At 48.4% G+C, this 18,051-nt stretch overlaps 1 protein-coding gene and 1 long non-coding RNA gene across 3 annotated transcripts in view; both read right to left on the reverse strand.

Annotated features, from left to right (window-relative positions):
- LOC142248819 (uncharacterized) overlaps positions 1-2,024 on the reverse strand; it is a 144,474-nt gene extending 142,450 nt beyond the window's left edge. For both annotated transcript variants that reach the window (XR_012724947.1, XR_012724946.1), the window contains exons 1-2: positions 1,856-2,024; positions 334-445 (exon numbers count right to left, since the gene is read on the reverse strand). This is a non-coding gene — a long non-coding RNA (uncharacterized LOC142248819). The remainder of the gene's footprint in view (positions 1-333; positions 446-1,855) is intronic.
- Positions 2,025-2,710: 686 nt separating this feature from the next.
- The window catches only part of DMRTB1 (DMRT like family B with proline rich C-terminal 1), a 50,270-nt gene continuing 34,929 nt past the window's right edge, over positions 2,711-18,051 (reverse strand). The window contains exons 3-5 of the mRNA XM_075320128.1: positions 15,042-15,250; positions 12,846-12,996; positions 2,711-5,007 (exon numbers count right to left, since the gene is read on the reverse strand). Coding sequence (XP_075176243.1) covers positions 4,928-5,007; positions 12,846-12,996; positions 15,042-15,250 — 440 coding nt within the window. The 3' untranslated portion in view covers positions 2,711-4,927. The remainder of the gene's footprint in view (positions 5,008-12,845; positions 12,997-15,041; positions 15,251-18,051) is intronic.

Here is an 18,051-nt window from a genome sequence, read left to right on the forward strand (position 1 = left end):
GTCTTTAACTCTTTCACCGCTGCATGACACTTCATTATTGACCGCGGCTAGGTCTTATTTTCAGGGAATATCTTATATTAAAGCTTCCCTGAAAACTCCTGGGAGGTCTTATTTTCGGAGGAGGTCTTATTGTCGGGGAAACACGGTAGGTACTAACCCAATTATGTGACTCGTAATCTAGCTATGCTCCCTATGTATCTTATACAGCAGGGGTGGGGAACCTTTTTACTGCCGGGGGCCATTTGGAATTTTCTACCAACCTTCGGGGGCCGCATCAAATTATCAACTTGAAAACCACCAGGCTATATTTGGTCAAACAATTAATTAACTCACCCCTACTGTGGTGGCAGGAGCTGCTTCTCTTTGGTGTGGCTGTGATGTTCGGTGATATTGATCATTTTGTTTCTCACAACTGCTTTTCCAGGTTTGTCTTGGTCTGGAGAGGCTGGGGGCATACACATCCCAGGAGAAGATGGGGCATATACATCACAGAAGACACTGGGACGCATATACATCACAGGAGACACTGAGGCATATACATCACAGGAAACATTGAGGCATATACATCCCAGGACAGGCTGGGGCGTATACATCACAGGAGGAGCGTATAGATCACAGGAGGGGTGTATACATCACAGGAGATGCTAAGCATGGACAGCACTAGTGGCGGGCACAGACAGCACTAGGCGGCGGCACAACGGACAGCACTAGGCGGCGGCACAACGGACAGCACTAGGCGGCACAACGGACAGCACTAGGCGGCACAACGGACAGCACTAGGCGGCACAACGGACAGCACTAGGCGGCACAACGGACAGCGCTAGGCGGCACAAAGGACAGCGCTAGGCGGCACAACGGACAGCGCTAGGCGGCACAACGGACAGCGCTAGGCGGCACAATGGACAGCGCTAGGCGGCAGCACAGAGAGCGCTAGGCGGCAGCACAGAGCGCTAGGCGGCAGCACAGAGCGCTAGGCGGCAGCACAGAGAGCGCTAGGCGGCAGCACAGAGAGCGCTAGGCGGCAGCACAGAGAGCATTAGGTGGCAGCACGGACAGAACTAGGTGGCAGCACGAACAGCACTAGGCGGCAGCACAACGGACAGCACTAGGCAGCATAACGGACAGCACTAGGCGGCACAACGGACAGCACTAGGCGGCAACACAGAAAGCGCTAGGCGGCAGCACAGAGAGCGCTAGTTGGCAGCACAGAGAGCACTAGGTGGCAGCACAGGGAGCACTAGGTGGCAGCACAGGGAGCACTAGGTGGCAGCACAGGGAGCACTAGGTGGCAGCACAAAGAGCACTAGGTGGCAGCACAAAGAGCACTAGGTGGCAGCACAAAGAGCACTAGGTGGCAGCACAAAGAGCACTAGGTGGCAGCACAAAGAGCACTGACAGTGACAGCACAGAGAGCACTAGGTGGCAGCACAGAGAGCACTAGGTGGCAGCACAGAGAGCACTAGGTGGCAGCACAGAGAGCACTAGGTGGCAGCACAGAGAGCACTAGGTGGCAGCACAGAGAGCACTAGGTGGCAGCACAAAGAGCACTAGGTGGCAGCACAAAGAGCACTAGGTGGCAGCACAAAGAGCACTGACAGTGACAGCACTAAAAGGCAGCATGGACTACATTAGGTGACAGCACTAGGAGGCAGCAGGGAGAGCACTATGTGGCAGTACTGACAGCACTAGGAGGCTGCACAGATTACACAGCACTGAGGGGTTACACACAGTACTGGGGGGTACACAGCACTTGGGGCAACACATAGTACTGGGGGTACACAGCACTTGGGGCTACACACAGTACTAGGGGGTACACAGCACTGGATGGGGGGGCAGCGATGGGTTGCATACTCACAGTACAAGGGGAGGAGGAGGAGTAACATAGCACAGGTCCAGGAGGCATGTACCGCAGGAAGGCATCTGCTGCACCTCTTCTGCTGTGACTGGAGCACAGCGCGCTGTTTACCCCGCCCTCAAGGTAAACCCTCAGCATGCGAGCACAGGCCCGGGTTCAGTCTAGAATGTATGGGCTGTAGTCAGGTCCCGAAAAGAGCCCGTACATTCTAGTATGGGCTGCAATCAGGATCTGTAAATAGCCCGTACATTCTAGCATCTACCCATAACGCACTGGGATTTTAAAGGGCCGGCGGCTAGCAAAAGCGCAAGTGCCACTCGAGGACTGGGGTAGCCTGGAATGTGCCCGGGGGCCGCATTAAATGTCATCGCGGGCCGGAGGTTCCCCACCCCTGTTATACAGTATAGACAATAATACACAGAGTATATGAGCTTATAGGCGGCATGCAACCAATTTAAGGATAAAATAGATTGTGCTTTGCTGCCCCCTTATGGATAAATATCAGAATGTATTAGGTAATTGAGAGATTATTGTATATTGTTGTATCTGATATTATCTGTATCTTATATTATTTTACAAAGGTACAGTATATCTTTTATCTACAGGGTATTTTCACCTACTAGATTTTATATGTAGTCAGCAGAGAAAGAAATTTACAGGTGATATTTTTGAAGACCACGCCCATGTCTAGTCCTGCAATTTGAAATAAATGGGGGTGGTTGTATACTGTGTGTGTGTGTATATATGTATTATATATAATTTTAACGTCAAATAAAAAAAGCCATTTATTATCAAGTAGACACACACTGTTTTAGATTTACAGGTTTTCGAAACAGATGTTAGTAAAGGGCACGCTCAACTTTTATTTGCCAAATTTTTTATTCAATCCTCTGGTAAGCTGCAAATGAACAATTGCAATGTGATAAAGTAGATGAGACAAAAACTGCATCAATCACATCCTATGTAACAATTATAACTGAAAACAGGTAAATATAGACATAACAGTTCTAGGTACGAGGAAAAGGCAGATTTTTTTTTTTTACAGTTCAGTATTTTTAAGTTAAACTGTAAGAAATTCGTGAAAGAGTATGTTAAAAATGCTCATGTCACAATTATCTTCTTGCGTAAACAGGCTGAAGATCAGCAGATGAACAAGCAAATGATGAACAAGCAAAATGCTCATTCATTGGGTGAAATGATCTTTAGTGCAGGGAAAAATTGTTCTCAGCAGTGCATCATCCGGTGTAAACAGAACTCACGCTGCTCGAAAACTGCAGCAGCCTGTGCGCACTGAGTGATCTAGTATAGATCGCTCACTGCACATCGCTTACTTTGGTCTGACTGTGTAAATAGGCATTTAAACGAGCGCCGATTGGTAAAAGTTTACCGATCGACAGTCATATTTTGCTGCTGGTCAGTTCGTGTAAATGGATCCTTAGCCCCATAATTGGCGCTTTGGGTGATTTTCTCTCATGTACATACCTACAGAGCAGGATAAAGAAGCTGAGCATAAGAGAATCCCTTTCAGCAGCTCTTGGCAACATCTACAACAGATCTGTGGGAGCTGCGGATTTGTGCAGATGTGTAAAGTGCTCTGCCTTCAGTGGATGCTGCGCAGTGGCTCCCAAAATGTAATTTAGAGACTATACAGTATTATCATTTAACACCCTCTATGTCCCTTTGCCTGTAGGCTCTTCTGTTTTTAATATTAACAAGACACTTAAAGGGAAGCAGTCCCGTTGTAGACGCTGCCTGATCTGTGAGCAGCATGGTATAGAGGAGGAGCAGAGCAGAATGATATATAGGACTGTTAAAAAAAACTCACTAACACTAATATTTTATTCATTGAAATCCTGCTGTTTGAATGTTAGAGTCCAGTGGGCGGTCCTACTCAATGATTGACAGCTACATCTGTATGCAGTCATACAAGGAAGACTGTCAAATCACTGAAAAGGACCGCCCACTGGACTCACATGCATAGAAATAGCCGACATTTTCATGAATAAAATGCAAATTCTACTGAATCTTTTCCAACAAAAATGTATGAGTCTGATTAGCTCTATAACATCCTTCCTACAGATCAGACCCCATTTTCAAAATGGCAGGTTCCCTTTAGGATAGGGTATGTTAAAAATTTGCGGAGTACTACAGCAGCAATGTTATGAATGAGGTTTCAAAATTAGTGATGAGCGAGCACTACCATGCTCGGGTGCTCAGCACTCGTGACGAGCAGTTGATGCTTGGATGGGCGCAACGTGAGCACCCGAGTATAATGGGAGTCAATAGGGGACTCGAGAATTTTTACGGAGAGTTCCCAGAAAAATGCTTAAGTTTCCCATTGACGTCTTTTATGCTTGGGTACACGATTCTCACCCATCCGAGCATAAACTGCTGGCTACAAGTACCGTGCACCCGAGCATCGTACCTGCTCATCATACAGTACTTGAAATCCACAGCATGAATTGACCAGTGCTGCAGATTTTACCCCTTTCATTACAATAATGAGCAATACAGAAAATCTGCACTTCTGCAACTCAATCTGGGGTGGTTACATTCTCTAAAAGTAAGACTCTGTTCAGGTTACATTTTTTTGCAGTCTGATATACAATAAAGCAATATAAAAAATAAGAACCCGGGCCTTTACTAACTGAAAAGTAGCCACATACCTATTGACCTGTGTTACCCTTTGGTGTATGTTAGGCAGGTTTATTTTTACAGTTCTGAAAAGGATAGGTAATGTTTGTTTTTTTTCTTATTCATCTGCCATATAGTAACATCTTTTTCTTTTTTACCCAAACTGAATGGCTTAGGCCCAGTATGAAGACAGTGTAACGTTACTATGAATTTCAGATATAAATTCATTTACTGAGCTCATGTTTCTCCGCTGGCGTGTGCGGAGCTAATTCATACATGGACTCAGACATATATAAAACTGTACTTGGAGATCCTACAGTTTTCTTCCATTTCAATACAACTGTACAACACCCCGTCACACAAGTGATGAGGGCATAATAACAGATAAACCAAAAAATATCAATACATAGATACATATGTCAGCATTGCTACAAATAATTAGGTACTTTTTCCCCTGGTTGGTGTCTCGCTCCTCTCTGATGCAATCCTAAGGCTCTGGCTATCTGGAACAGCCTGACCTAAAACACAAAGATATAGGTATTAACATACAAATGCCATTTGATCATCAGGATAAATCCTGCCGTGTTTTCAGCAGCTTATAAGAATTGTGAATAATGTTTATAGGTTGCTTTAAACAACACACAAAAGTAAAGGCCCCGTTACACGGTACGATATATCGGGTGATATGTTGTCGGGGTCACGGATTCCGTGACGCACATCCGGCATCATTAGAGATATGTCACGCTTCCCGGTCCCCGTGTCACGCTCCCCGGTCCCGCTCTCCGGTTCCCGACGGCGCTCCCTGTTCACCGCTCCGGTCCCCGGTCCTCTCCTCCACGGCCTTCCTGCTCCCTCTCCCTCGCCTGCGTCCTCCATGCGTCCTGTTCCCCGCTCCCGGCGCTCCTCTGCGACGCAGGACACTCTGCCAGGCACTCCGTCTTCCTCTGCACCGCTTCCTGCCCTGGCTTCTGGCACACGGGCCTCGTGCATGCGCATTAGGGCGCGCGCGCGGTCATTGACCCTCTCTTAAAGGGCCAGCGTCCAGAAACAGGATATTGCCTATGCAGGTACAGGGTATAAGAGGATTCTCCTTCCAGGTGGGCGGGGCCTGTTCTACGTGTTTAGTAAGCTAGGAGTTCAGGTCCCCCTTTTGCCTTCTCCGGTATTAACCCTTGTCTGTCTCGCAGAGCCGGTCCTGCCACGCCAACCGGTCCTAACCACGACTGCTCCAGAACTCCTGTCGGTGACTGTCGGCTGATATTCCACTACCTCTTCAGTCCCGCAAGTCTGCGGTCCCTGGCTCCGTTTGGTGACCTGCCATCTTGCTCAGCTGTTTCCGGATTCCGCCTGACATCTCAACCCGGCCTCTGATTCTGAGCCTCGTCACCCGGACTACCTTCTGGAACTCTGTGATCCCAGGGACATCTACTTCCGAGTTCTCTGTACGGACTGTCTTGCTACCAGGAGTGCTTCGGCTGCCGTGCATCAAGGCCCTCTGGCGGGGTGACCGGCCTGGTTGCCTCACCAGGGGAATCCGGTGTACGGTCCAGTGTTTCCACCACCCGGATCTAACAATATCGTAGCGTGTGACAGCTACGAGCGACTGTTAACGAGCAAAAATACTCAACTTATCGTTGCTCGTTGACACGTCGCTCATTTTCAAAATATCGGTCACATTCCTTGATGCCGGTTGTTCGTCGTTCCTGAGGCAGCACACATCGCTCCGTGTGACACCCCAGGAACAACGAGCACAGCTTACCTGCGTCCCACCGGCAATGAGGAAGGAAGGAGTTGGGCGGGATGTTACATCCCGCTCATCTCCGCCCTTCCGCTTCTATTGGGCGGCCGCTGTGTGACGTCGCTGTGACACAGAACGTCCCTCCCCCTTCAGGAAGAGGATGTTCGCCGCCCACAGAGAGGTCGTTCAGGAGGTAAGTGCGTGTGACAGGGGTGACCGACTTTGTGCGACACGGGCAACAAATTGCCCATGACGCACAAACGATGGGGGCGGGTGCAATCGCACATGCGATCGCACAATAAATCGACGCGTGTAACGGGGCCTTAAGATGCTTGAGAGAGTTGAGCACATTTTTGCCAGATGAGGATGCATTGGTGGATTCACTAAGAAAAGTTGATCTAGATTCGATCTAACAAAATTGTTATCGGCAAAAAGACACACGGCAAATAGCGGATACAAAGAAGGCTGCATTTAGAATGAGGGAGAACATCTTACATTTTAAGGAGAAATATTGTATTAATTTTTTAAACCGTCTTTATTGAAAGAAAAACAAAGGTACACACACATATCCAAGATAAAATAAAAGGAAACAAAAGAAAATACACTTTGTCAGTAGTTAAAAAAAAAAAGGGAGATAAAACGGCATATTTTAAGTATAAACCAACAAATAGGGAGAACTTCCCTATATTAAGTTTTTAATACTTCTCACTTTTAACTCTATTCCTGCATTTTTCTAAAAATAAAAATCACATGGAAAAACAATGAAAATAGCAAATGTATAACCTGGACCTTACACGTACTCAACAAGACAAATTAATAGCTCACTTGCTGATCTATAGGGGCACCAACCAATGGGTCGGTGCTAACTTGTTAATATGTGGGGTTTGTCTTAAGGGGGCTTTCCACGCTGCAACATCGCTAATGCGGAGTCGTTGGGGTCACGGAATTTGTGACGCACATCCGGCCGCATTAGCGATGTTGCTGCGTGTGACACCGATGAGCGATTTTGCATCGTTGCAAAAACGTGCAAAATCGCTCATCGGTGACATGGGGGTCCATTCTCGATTATCGTTACTGCAGCAGTAACGATGTAGTTCGTCGCTCCTGCGGCAGCACACATCGCTCCGTGTGACGCCGCAGGAACGAGGAAGCTCTCCTTACCTGCCTCCCGGCCGCTATGAGGAAGGAAGGAGGTGGGCAGGATGTTACGTCCCGCTCATCTCCGCCCCTCCGCTTCTATTGGGCGGCTGCTCAGTGACGTCGCTGTGACGCCGCATGGACCGCCCCCTTAGAAAGGAGGAGGATCGCCGGTCACAGCGACGTCGCCGGGCAGGTAAGTATGTGTGACGGGTCTGCGCGATGTTGTGCGGCACGGCCAGCGATTTGCCCGTGTCGCACAACAGATGGGGGCGGGTACCCATGCTAGCGATATCGGGACCGATATCGCAGCGTGTAAAGTAGCCTTTACTCTCCGGGCTACAGCCAGATATTTGTCCTACCGTCATGGATCCCTCTGTGCATCAGGTTACCATGTTAATCCAGCATGCACCGCTGAAGTCGTGTCCCTAAGCTTTTTTTAGACCAGCTCAGGTGACACGCCACTTGAATATTCTGGTAGTTTGACCACAATCTTAAGCGGGCTTTACACGCTGCGACATCGCTAGCATCAGCTAGTGATGCAAGCGCGATAGTCCCCACCCCCGTCGTACGTGCGATATCTTGTGATAGCTACAGAAACGAACATTATCACTACAGCAGCTTCACACGCACTTACCTGCCCTGCGACGTCGCTCTGGCTGGCGACCCGCCTCCTTCCTAAGGGGGCGGGTCGTGCCGCGTCACAGCGACGTCACACAGCAGGCGGCCAATAGAAGCAGAGGGGCGGAGATGAGCGGGACGTAAACACCCCGCCCACCTCCTTCCTTCCTCCTGCATAGCCGGTGGTGGCAGGTAAGGTGATGTTCCTCGCTCCTGCGGCTTCACACACAGCGATGTGAGCTGCTGCAGGAACGAGGAACAACATCGTATCTCCTATTGGTGCGACATTGTGAAAATGACCGACACTACACAGATCACCGATTTTCGACGCTTTTGCGATCGTTTATCGGCGCATCTAGGCTTTACATGTTGCGACGTCATTACCGGCGCTGGATGTGCGTCACTTTCGATTTGACCCAGACGATATCGCAGTAGCGATGTCGCAGCGTGCAAAGTACCCCTAAGGCCCTGTGCGCTCGTTTTTTCCCGCACGTTTCGCTGCAGAAAATGTTCATAACATCTCTGCAGTGATTCACCAGCAAAACCTATTGGAAAAAAAAATGCTGTGCGCACTATGCGGAATTTGACAGCTGCATGTTTTGCTGCGGGATTCCCGCAGCAAAAACAATTGCATGTCACTTCTTTTCCGAAGGTCCCTGCGGGATTTCACTCCATTGACTGCCATGTAATCATGAAATCCCGCAGGGAAGTGATGTCATTACAGGAAGAGGAAGCGGAGCAGAGAGTAAACACACACACATCACTCACACACAGACATACAATACACACACATCACACTCACACACAGACATATAGAATACACATACAAATCAAACGGAAATATATAAAAAAAAACACGTGGGCTCCGCCGTATTTTTACCTTCCAGCCGAGGTAAGCACACAGCGGCGGCCCGGTATTCTCAGGCTGGGGAGGGCGAGGGGCAGGGTTAATGTCCCCCCTCCTCCTGCAGCCGGGAATATCAGCCGCAGCTGCCCCGGGACTGTCGCATGCATTATGCGACAGTCCCGGAGTGTCCTCGGCTCTTCCAGATGCCGTGGCTATCCAGGTAATAACGAGTTAATGGCAGCGCATCGCCGCCATTAACTCCAGGCTTGATCATGGCAGCGTCTATGTGACAGCTGACATGATTTACCCGTAAGTAAAGTGAATAAACACGCACCGAAAAATCCTTTCTTTTAAAGCCTCCTCTTTAACCCCTTTATTAACCCCTCCCATCACACAGCTCCGGCGTAATCCACAGCTCCGGCGTAATCCACGTCTTGCACTGCTTGCATCCAGAAGCGAGTGACACAGACACAGGCTGAATGCAGCCTTGCAACGAGACAGCAGAGGTAACCACAGGGCATTTCCCACGGCCGGTAATGTGAACTCACATTATTGCTCGGGAGAAATGCAGCGTGTGCTCACAGGGACTCTATCTATCCCTCTGTCTATCTATCTATTCTTCTATCTATTCCTCTACCTGTCTATTTATCTATCTACTATCTATCTCAGAAGGAAATGACCCCTTTTTTTTTTTTTTTTCAATGTGCTTTATTGCATTGAATGCATTAAAGCACACGTACCAACCCGCACACAGCAAAACCGCGGCAATACCGCGAACAATACTGCAGTTAAACCACGGCACACCGCATGCATTTTTCGGGTGTGAATTGCTGCGTTTTTTTACCGCGGGTGCGGTAATCTTTCAGACCCTGCGGAATTTTCTTAAGAATATTCCGTTTTCCAGTGCACACAGGGCCTAAGGGTGACGAAGTCAGAGGAGTTGACCGAGTTACCTGAGAAATCTAGCATGGACTACTGCAAAGGAAGGCAGTCATATGAGAAGAAAGTGAGGCCAAGAGCTTTTGCCGGGATAGGTAACACCAGCTCTGCCATACCTGGGATCTCCTACATCAACCCTCAAGTGCAACTCCTAACAAACCTAGCTCTGACATACCATTGGGCTCTGCTACATTGGAGTATGATCACACTTTTTTTTTGCTGCATTTTGTTTGCAATTTTTTTTTTCAATAGTGTTATGCAAATAAAAAAAAGCTGTAAACATAGGACGAAAAAAAAACGCAGCTAAAGGAAAAACACAACAAAAATGTGGCAAAAAGTGCAGAAAAACCCCCCAGCTTTTTGTAAATAGCTTTTTTACTGCCAAGATAACAGGTTTTACTGTAGAAGAAAAGAAGGGAATTTTGTTTACTTACCGTAAATTCCTTTTCTTCTAGCTCCAATTGGGAGACCCAGACAATTGGGTGTATAGCTATTGCCTCTGGAGGCCACACAAAGTATTACACTTAAAAGTGTAAGGCCCCTCCCCTTCTGGCTATACACCCCCAGTGGGATCACTGGCTCACCAGTTTTAGTGCCAAAGCAAGAAGGAGGAAAGCCAATAACTGGTTTAAAGACCAATTCAATCCGAGGAAACATCGGAGAACTGAACCATACCACATGAACAACATGTGTACCCGAAAAAACAGAAAAACCCCGAGAAAACAGGGCGGGTGCTGGGTCTCCCAATTGGAGCTAGAAGAAAAGGAATTTACGGTAAGTAAACAAAATTCCCTTCTTCTTTGTCGCTCCATTGGGAGACCCAGACAATTGGGATGTCCAAAAGCAATCCCTGGGTGGGTAAAAGAATACCTCATGATAGGGCCGTCAAACGGCCCTCTCCTACAGGTGGCCAACCGCCGCCTGAATGACTTATCTACCTAGGCTGGCGTCTGCCGAAGCGTAGGTATGCATCTGATAATGCTTGGTAAAAGTAAGTAGACTCGACCAGGTGGGAGAACTGTAGGTTTCAAGAATTGGTTCCTCGAGCCCCCGAGCAAGGGTGGATCTGGAAGCTTGACTGTTTACGCCGACCAGCGACAAGGACAAAAAGTGCATCCGGGTGGCGCAGGAGCGCCATGCGGGAAGTAGAACCTGAGTGCTCTCACCAGAACCAACAGATGCAAATCTTTCTGAAATTGATGGACTGGACGAGGACACAAAGAAGGTGAGGTGATATCCTGATTGATATGAAAATGGGATACCACCTTAGGGAGAAATTCCGGAACCGGACGCAGAACTACCCTGTCCTGGTGAAGGACCAGGAAGGGAGTTTGTATGAGAGCGTTGCTAGCTCGGAAACTCTCCTAAGAGACGAGACCGTTACTAGAAGGCCACTTCCCGTGAAAAACGGGAAGGGAGACATCCTTCAAAGGCTCGAAAGGCGGCATCTGGAGAGCAATTAGAACCTTGTTCAGATCTCAGGGCTCTAACGGCCGCTTGTACGGAGTGCTGAGAAGACAAACTCCCCGTAGGAACGTGCGTACCTGAGGAAGTCGTCGTTTCTGAAAAAATACAGATAGCGCTGAGACTTGTCCCTAAAGGGAACTGAGCGACAACCCATTTTCCTACCTAGATTGCAGGAAGGAAGGAAACATAGACGATGCAACCGGCCAGGGTGCCTGACACACCTGCTGAGCCGTAGCCTGGTGCCGTAATGCCCAGGATGCACCCACGGCTCTGGTAGAATGGGCCTTCGGCCTTGAGAGAACCAGAAGCCCATCCTTCGCACAAAGCACAAAACTGGTGAGCCAGTGATCCCACTGGGGGTGTATAGCCAGAAGGGGAGGGGCCTTACACTTTTAAGTGTAATACTTTGTGTGGCCTCCAGAGGCAATAGCTATACACCCAATTGTCTGGGTCTCCCAATGGAGCGACAAAGAAAATGCAACGTGTGAACATAGCCCAAGTGTGTCTCCTGACAATGCAGTTCTGTCATGCTGCGGGCTCGGCTTCTCTAGCCTATAGCAAGGCATCAAACATATTCAGCTCTATTACTCCACGCTGTTCCAGGTGCCATCTGGCCTATCTAGTTCAGCTGCACGAACACCTCCAGTGTCTGTAGCCCGATTAGACCTACGGCATAAACAATCCATCTCACCAGGTGAGCCTTTTTAGAATAAGCACCTTGAACAAAGCCAAAGATGTTTTTTGCAGTTGATGTCACAGGAATAGGTTAATGTAGCTCTCTATAGATCACAATTTTCCACTCCCTGTTGTAGCGCTGCCAACTCAAGGCTATACTGTATGTCACTGGTCTCCGATTTTACAATGTTGATTTCTTGTCGTCTGATATATCAGCCTATCAGATAGTATATATGTCAGCAACAAAGACTGCATGAAGTGAGAATAATTATCCAAGCTACAGCACTATTATTAGGGCTCCTATTAATAAAAACTTGTGGTGTATCCCTGTACATAGTTACTTTTATAAAGAAGATAAGTATGGGCTTGATTCATTAAGATTGGAATTTTGTATACTAGTCTTAATGAAGACAGCTTGAATAAGAAGCGCTTAACTTAGTAAGAAGCTTGTATCTCTTAATGAATTTGGTGCACTTTACAACTGTCGTGCGCCTTTGCCTTTGTGTATATATTTGTGTTTCTTCAGATATTTTGTCATACCATGCCTGAGGAAGAGACCTGAGATGTCTCGAAAGCTTGCTTTAGAACATCATATTTTACTTTTATTTTAGTTAGCCATTAAAAGGTATCACAACTACAAAATTTTAATTTTGTTTCTCTCACTGAGAGCAATCAATCATTTTGCCAAACATGTTACTCCAGTCTGGGGGCTGCCATAATTTACGCTAGTAAGTTGTAAATAATTCTGAATTTGCCAGGCGGGCTTCGCCACACTTCTTCCTAGCTCGGCCCAGTTTGGTGGCGCTGACCCGGACTGGCGTAAAATATTGAAAATTGCAACATTTTTTAACATAAATTTTACGATATTTCAAAGTCGCCAGCATTCTTGTGAATAAACCATGATACATTGGTCCCATATGTTTGTCCCTTACCAGATAAGATTTTCTTGGGTTCTGCCATGAAACTAACATTCAGAGGCATGGAAGGAGGCATGTAGTGTAGGCCTGACAGATAACCAGGGGGTATGTACTGAGGTATGGGAGGGTAATAGCTTGGACGGAAATCTCCTCTTCCATCTTGAAACTGCAAGAATGAAACAAAGCATAAAATATATATACACACAATATATTACCATTATACTACTAGACAAATTAGTATTCGCTGCCCTCTTAATATTTTCCCTGTGTTATCAATGCAAATAATTATTGGCTTTTAACGCTAGAACGCATACCTGGGGCCTCGCAGGCCTGCTAGGTCATATGTTTTCTATGGTAGATTGAATTGCTTGCGCGTTCTAGGGTTAATCATCACAGACACAATTACCGTATTTTTCGGACTATAAGACACTTTTTTCCCCCCAAATGTTGGGGGAAAGTTTGGGGTGCGTCTTATGGTCTGAATATAGGGCTACGGCCGGGAATGAGGGTGCTGCGGTGGAACGGGCCATCGGGGGCACGAGCAGGCTGTAGCAGCTCCTGCCGTGACCACGTTGGCTCGCTCATTACATATGCACGCCCATCATCCCTCAGCGCTGAAGCCGGCGCTGACAGGTGGGCGGGATGATGGGTGGGGGTGCGCGCATAATTAACATGATCACCCCTGGCAACTACAGCCTGGAGTGATCATGTGCGGCTGTATTCACTGCCCCCTGCGCATCATTATCAGCACGGGGGGCAGTGAATAAGTACGGTATATTCACCGGCCACTTCCGTGCAGCACCGCGATCTCCTGCAGTCTGCCGGTTAGCTGATCTGTATAGAGAGCGGTGAGCACAGCGATGACGCCATCGCTGTGCGCGCCGCTAGTCTCCACGCACGTCAGCTGACCGGCAGACTGGAGGAGATCGCGGTGCTGCAGGGAAGTGACCGGTGACGGCTCCACACAGATCAGCGGCGCTGCTGCCACCACAGACAGGAGGAGGAGCGATGCTGCATGGAGCGAGGAAAGGTGAGTATAAACGTTTATTGTTTTTTGTGTGATACAGGATACATGCCATATAGCAGGATGAGGGTATATAGCAGCATGAGGGTATATAGCAGCATGGGGCCATATAGCAGGATGAGGGTATATAGCAGCATGGGGGTATATAGTAGGATGGGGCCATATAGCAGGATGAGGGTATATAGCAGCATGGGGGTATATAGCAGGATGGGGCCATATAGCAGGATGAGGGTATATAGCAGCATGGGGGTATATAGCAAGATGGGGCCATATAGCAGGATGGCAGTATATAGCAGGATGGGTGTATATAGCAGGATGAGGGCATATTCCAGGATGGCAGTATATAGCAGGATAGGGGTATATAGCAGGATGAGGGCATATACCAGGATGGGGTACCTTAGCAGAGAATTTGGGGACATTACCCCCATAACAGTGTCAGCAGCAGATCCTCGCCCCATAGCAATGTGTCATGACCACATTTTTTGCTTAAGATTTTGTTTTCCTATTTTCCTCCTCTAAAACCACGTCTTATAGTCCGAAAAATACGGTAAGACTTCTGTAATATATAAAATATTCAAATGTTCAAGAAATGTCTGTTTTTTCATAATTCACTATGTGACTTGTCTCCATTCAGCCATGGTGTGTATAACCCCACCCAGACGATGGATGAAATAGCTGGTCCAAAATGCAGGTGATCTGTCACAAAATGATGTATAGTTAGTGGCTGCAGGCTGTAATATACCGGCATCATCCGCCTAACATGGCTAGGAACAAAGAAAACTCTGTCTTCAGCCATTTAACCCCTTACATTCAATGGTGATTAGAAACGGCAGTATATCGTGTGGTTAAACAAAAGGAATCAGCTCAGATTTGCACATTATGGTATTTTAATGGGGTTTAATTAAAAAATGTTAATTTTTTTCCATGACATGTTAAAACCTCACATATATAGGCTACCACTGCAATTATAATGACTTGTATAACTATGTTAATAAGTTAGTAAAGCTGCTGTAGCTGATGGCTGTAATCAGATCTGTTCAGTCCAACTATAAGATGTAGGATTATTTTGGGGTCTTTATCCACTTTCATTTAGGTAGGCAACGGTTACGTGGCAGCCTCATGACTGTTCCATCTCAGACAGTGTACATAGTGTAGCCAAACTAATTTCTTGGTAGTCCTGTACTCACCGGGTAACATGGTCGTAAGCCTCTCAATGGAATAACAGGAGGAGTGGTATTAGTAGGAGGAATTAATGTACTTCCAAATCCTGGTGAAGGTAAGCCCACTGGGAAGGCAGGGTAGTGATATATAGGTGAACAGCCAAGATACATCCTCGTAGTCTCTCTTTCAAAGTAATCCAAGGTTGGCGCATATTCTGAGGAGTACATAGGAGGTCCTGAAAAAAAGCAGTGATCCTACCGATTTATCTATTGGTCTGGATTTACTTATCTACAATATATCATTTAGCTACAGACAACGAAGCAGACATTTTCGGCACATCCAAAAAAAGGGAATTTTGTTTACTTACCGTAAATTCCTTTTCTTCTAGCTCCTATTGGGAGACCCAGACAATTGGGTGTATAGCTTCTGCCTCTGGAGGCCACACAAAGTAATTACACTTTAAAAAGTGTAACCCCTCCCCTCTGCCTATACACCCTCCCGTGGACCACGGGCTCCTCAGTTTTGGTGCAAAAGCAGGAAGGAGAAACTTATAAATTGGTCTAGGGTAAATTCAATCCGAAGGATGTTCGGAGAACTGAAAACCATGAACCATAAGAACAATTCAACATGAACAACATGTGTACACAAAAGAACAACAGCCCAAAGGGCACAGGGGCAGGTGCTGGGTCTCCCAATAGGAGCTAGAAGAAAAGGAATTTACGGTAAGTAAACAAAATTCCCTTTTTCTTTGTCGCTCCATTGGGAGACCCAGACAATTGGGACGTCCAAGAGCAGTCCCTGGGTGGGTAAAAGAATACCTCGATAAAAAAGAGCCGAAAAACGGCCCCCTCTTACAGGTGGGCAACTGCCGCCTGAAGGACTCGCCTACCTAGACTGGCGTCAGCCGACGCATAGGTATGCACTTGATAGTGCTTCGTGAAAGTGTGCAGACTAGACCACGTAGCTGCCTGACACACCTGCTGAGCCGTCGCCCGGTGCCGCAAAGCCCAGGACGCACCTACAGCTCTGGTAGAATGGGCTTTCAACCCTGAAGGAAGTGGAAGCCCAGAAGAACGGTAGGCCTCGAGAATCGGTTCCTTGATCCACCGAGCCAAGGTTGACTTGGAGGCCTGAGAGCCCTTACGCTGGCCAGCGACAAGGACAAAGAGCGCATCTGAACGGCGCAGGGGCGCCGTGCGAGACACGTAGAACCGGAGTGCTCTCACTAGATCCAAAGAGTGCAAATCCTTTTCACACTGGTGAATTGGATTAGGGCAAAAGGAAGGCAAGGAGATATCCTGATTTAGATGAAAAGGGGATACCACCTTAGGGAGAAATTCCGGGACCGGACGGAGAACCACCTTATCCTGGTGAAAAACCAGGAAGGGAGCTTTGCATGACAGCGCTGCAAGCTCAGACACTCTCCGAAGAGACGTGACTGCCACTAGGAAGGCCACCTTCTGCAAAAGACGGGAGAGAGAGACATCCCGCAGTGGCTCAAAAGGCGGCTTTTGAAGAGCCGTCGGGACCCTGTTAAGGTCCCAACGGACGTTTGTAAGGTGGGACTATGTGGCAGACCCCCTGCAGGAACGTGCGGACCTGCGGAAGCCTGGCTAGACGCTTTTGAAAAAACACGGAGAGCGCCGACACTTGGCCCTTGATAGAGCCGAGGGACAAAACCTTGTCCACTCCAGATTGAAGGAATGAAAGGAATGTGGGTAAGGCAAACGGCCATGGAGAAAAACCGTTAGCAGTGCACCAGGACAGGAAGATTTGCCAAGACCTATAATAGATCTTGGCGGACGTTGGCTTCCTGGCCTGTCTCATGGTGGCAATGACATCCTGAGATAACCCTGAAGACGCTAGGAGCCAGGACTCAATGGCCACACAGTCAGGTTGAGGGCCACAGAATTCAGATGGAAAAACGGACCTTGTGACAGCAAGTCTGGGCGGTCTGGAAGTGCCCACGGTTGACCCACCGTGAGATGCCACAGATCCGGATACCACGACCGCCTCGGCCAGTCTGGAGTGACGAGAATGGCGCGACGGCAGTCAGGCCTGATCTTGCGTAGTACTCTGTGCAGCATTGCCAGAGGGGGAAACACATACGGCAGTCAGAACTGCGACCAATCCTGCACTAACGCGTCCGCCGCCAGAGCTCTGTGATCCTGAGACCGTGCCATGAAGGCCGGGACCTTGTTGTTGTGCCGTGACGCCATGAGATCGACGTCCGGCGTTCCCCAGCGGCGACAGATCTCCCGAAACACGTCTGGGTGAAGAGACCATTCCCCCGCGTCCATGCCCTGACGACTGAGAAAATCTGCTTCCCAGTTTTCTACGCCCGGGATGTTAACTGCGGAGATGGTGGAGCCTGTGTCTTCCACCCACTGCAGAATCCGCCGGACTTCCTGGAAGGCCAGACGACTGCGAGTGCCGCCTTGGTGATTGATGTAGGCGACGGCAGTGGCGTTGTCCGACTGGATTCGGATCTGCCTGCCCTCCAGCCACCGATGGAAAGCCAATAGGGCTAGATATACTGCCCTTATCTCCAGAATATTGATCTGAAGGGACGATTCTATCGGAGTCCAGGTTCCTTGAGCCCTGTGGTGGAGAAAAACCGCTCCCCAACCTGACAGGCTCGCGTCCGCGGCGACCACAGCCCAGGTTGGGGGTAGGAATGATCTTCCTCCCGACAGAGATGTGGGTAGGAGCCACCACTGAAGTGATGTTTTGGTCGCGAGGGAAAGAGAGACGTTCTTGTCGAGGGAAGCCTCACTCTTGTCCCATTTGCGGAGAATATCCCATTGGAGTGGCCGTAGATGAAATTGTGCAAACGGCACTGCCTCCATAGCTGCCACCATCTTCCCCAGGAAGTAAAGTGCATCGGCCTGAGCGGGGGGCGGGGAGGTTCTGAAGAAACGAGCCGTAGGACGTGAGCTGAACTCTATCCTGTAACCCTGAGACAGAATGTCTCTCACCCATCGGTCTTGAATATGTGGCCACCAGGCGTCTCCAAAGCGGGAGAGCCTGCCACCG

This window comes from Anomaloglossus baeobatrachus, chromosome 8 (genome assembly GCF_048569485.1).
Source record: "Anomaloglossus baeobatrachus isolate aAnoBae1 chromosome 8, aAnoBae1.hap1, whole genome shotgun sequence".
In the NCBI taxonomy this organism is placed as follows: Eukaryota; Metazoa; Chordata; class Amphibia; order Anura; family Aromobatidae; genus Anomaloglossus; species Anomaloglossus baeobatrachus.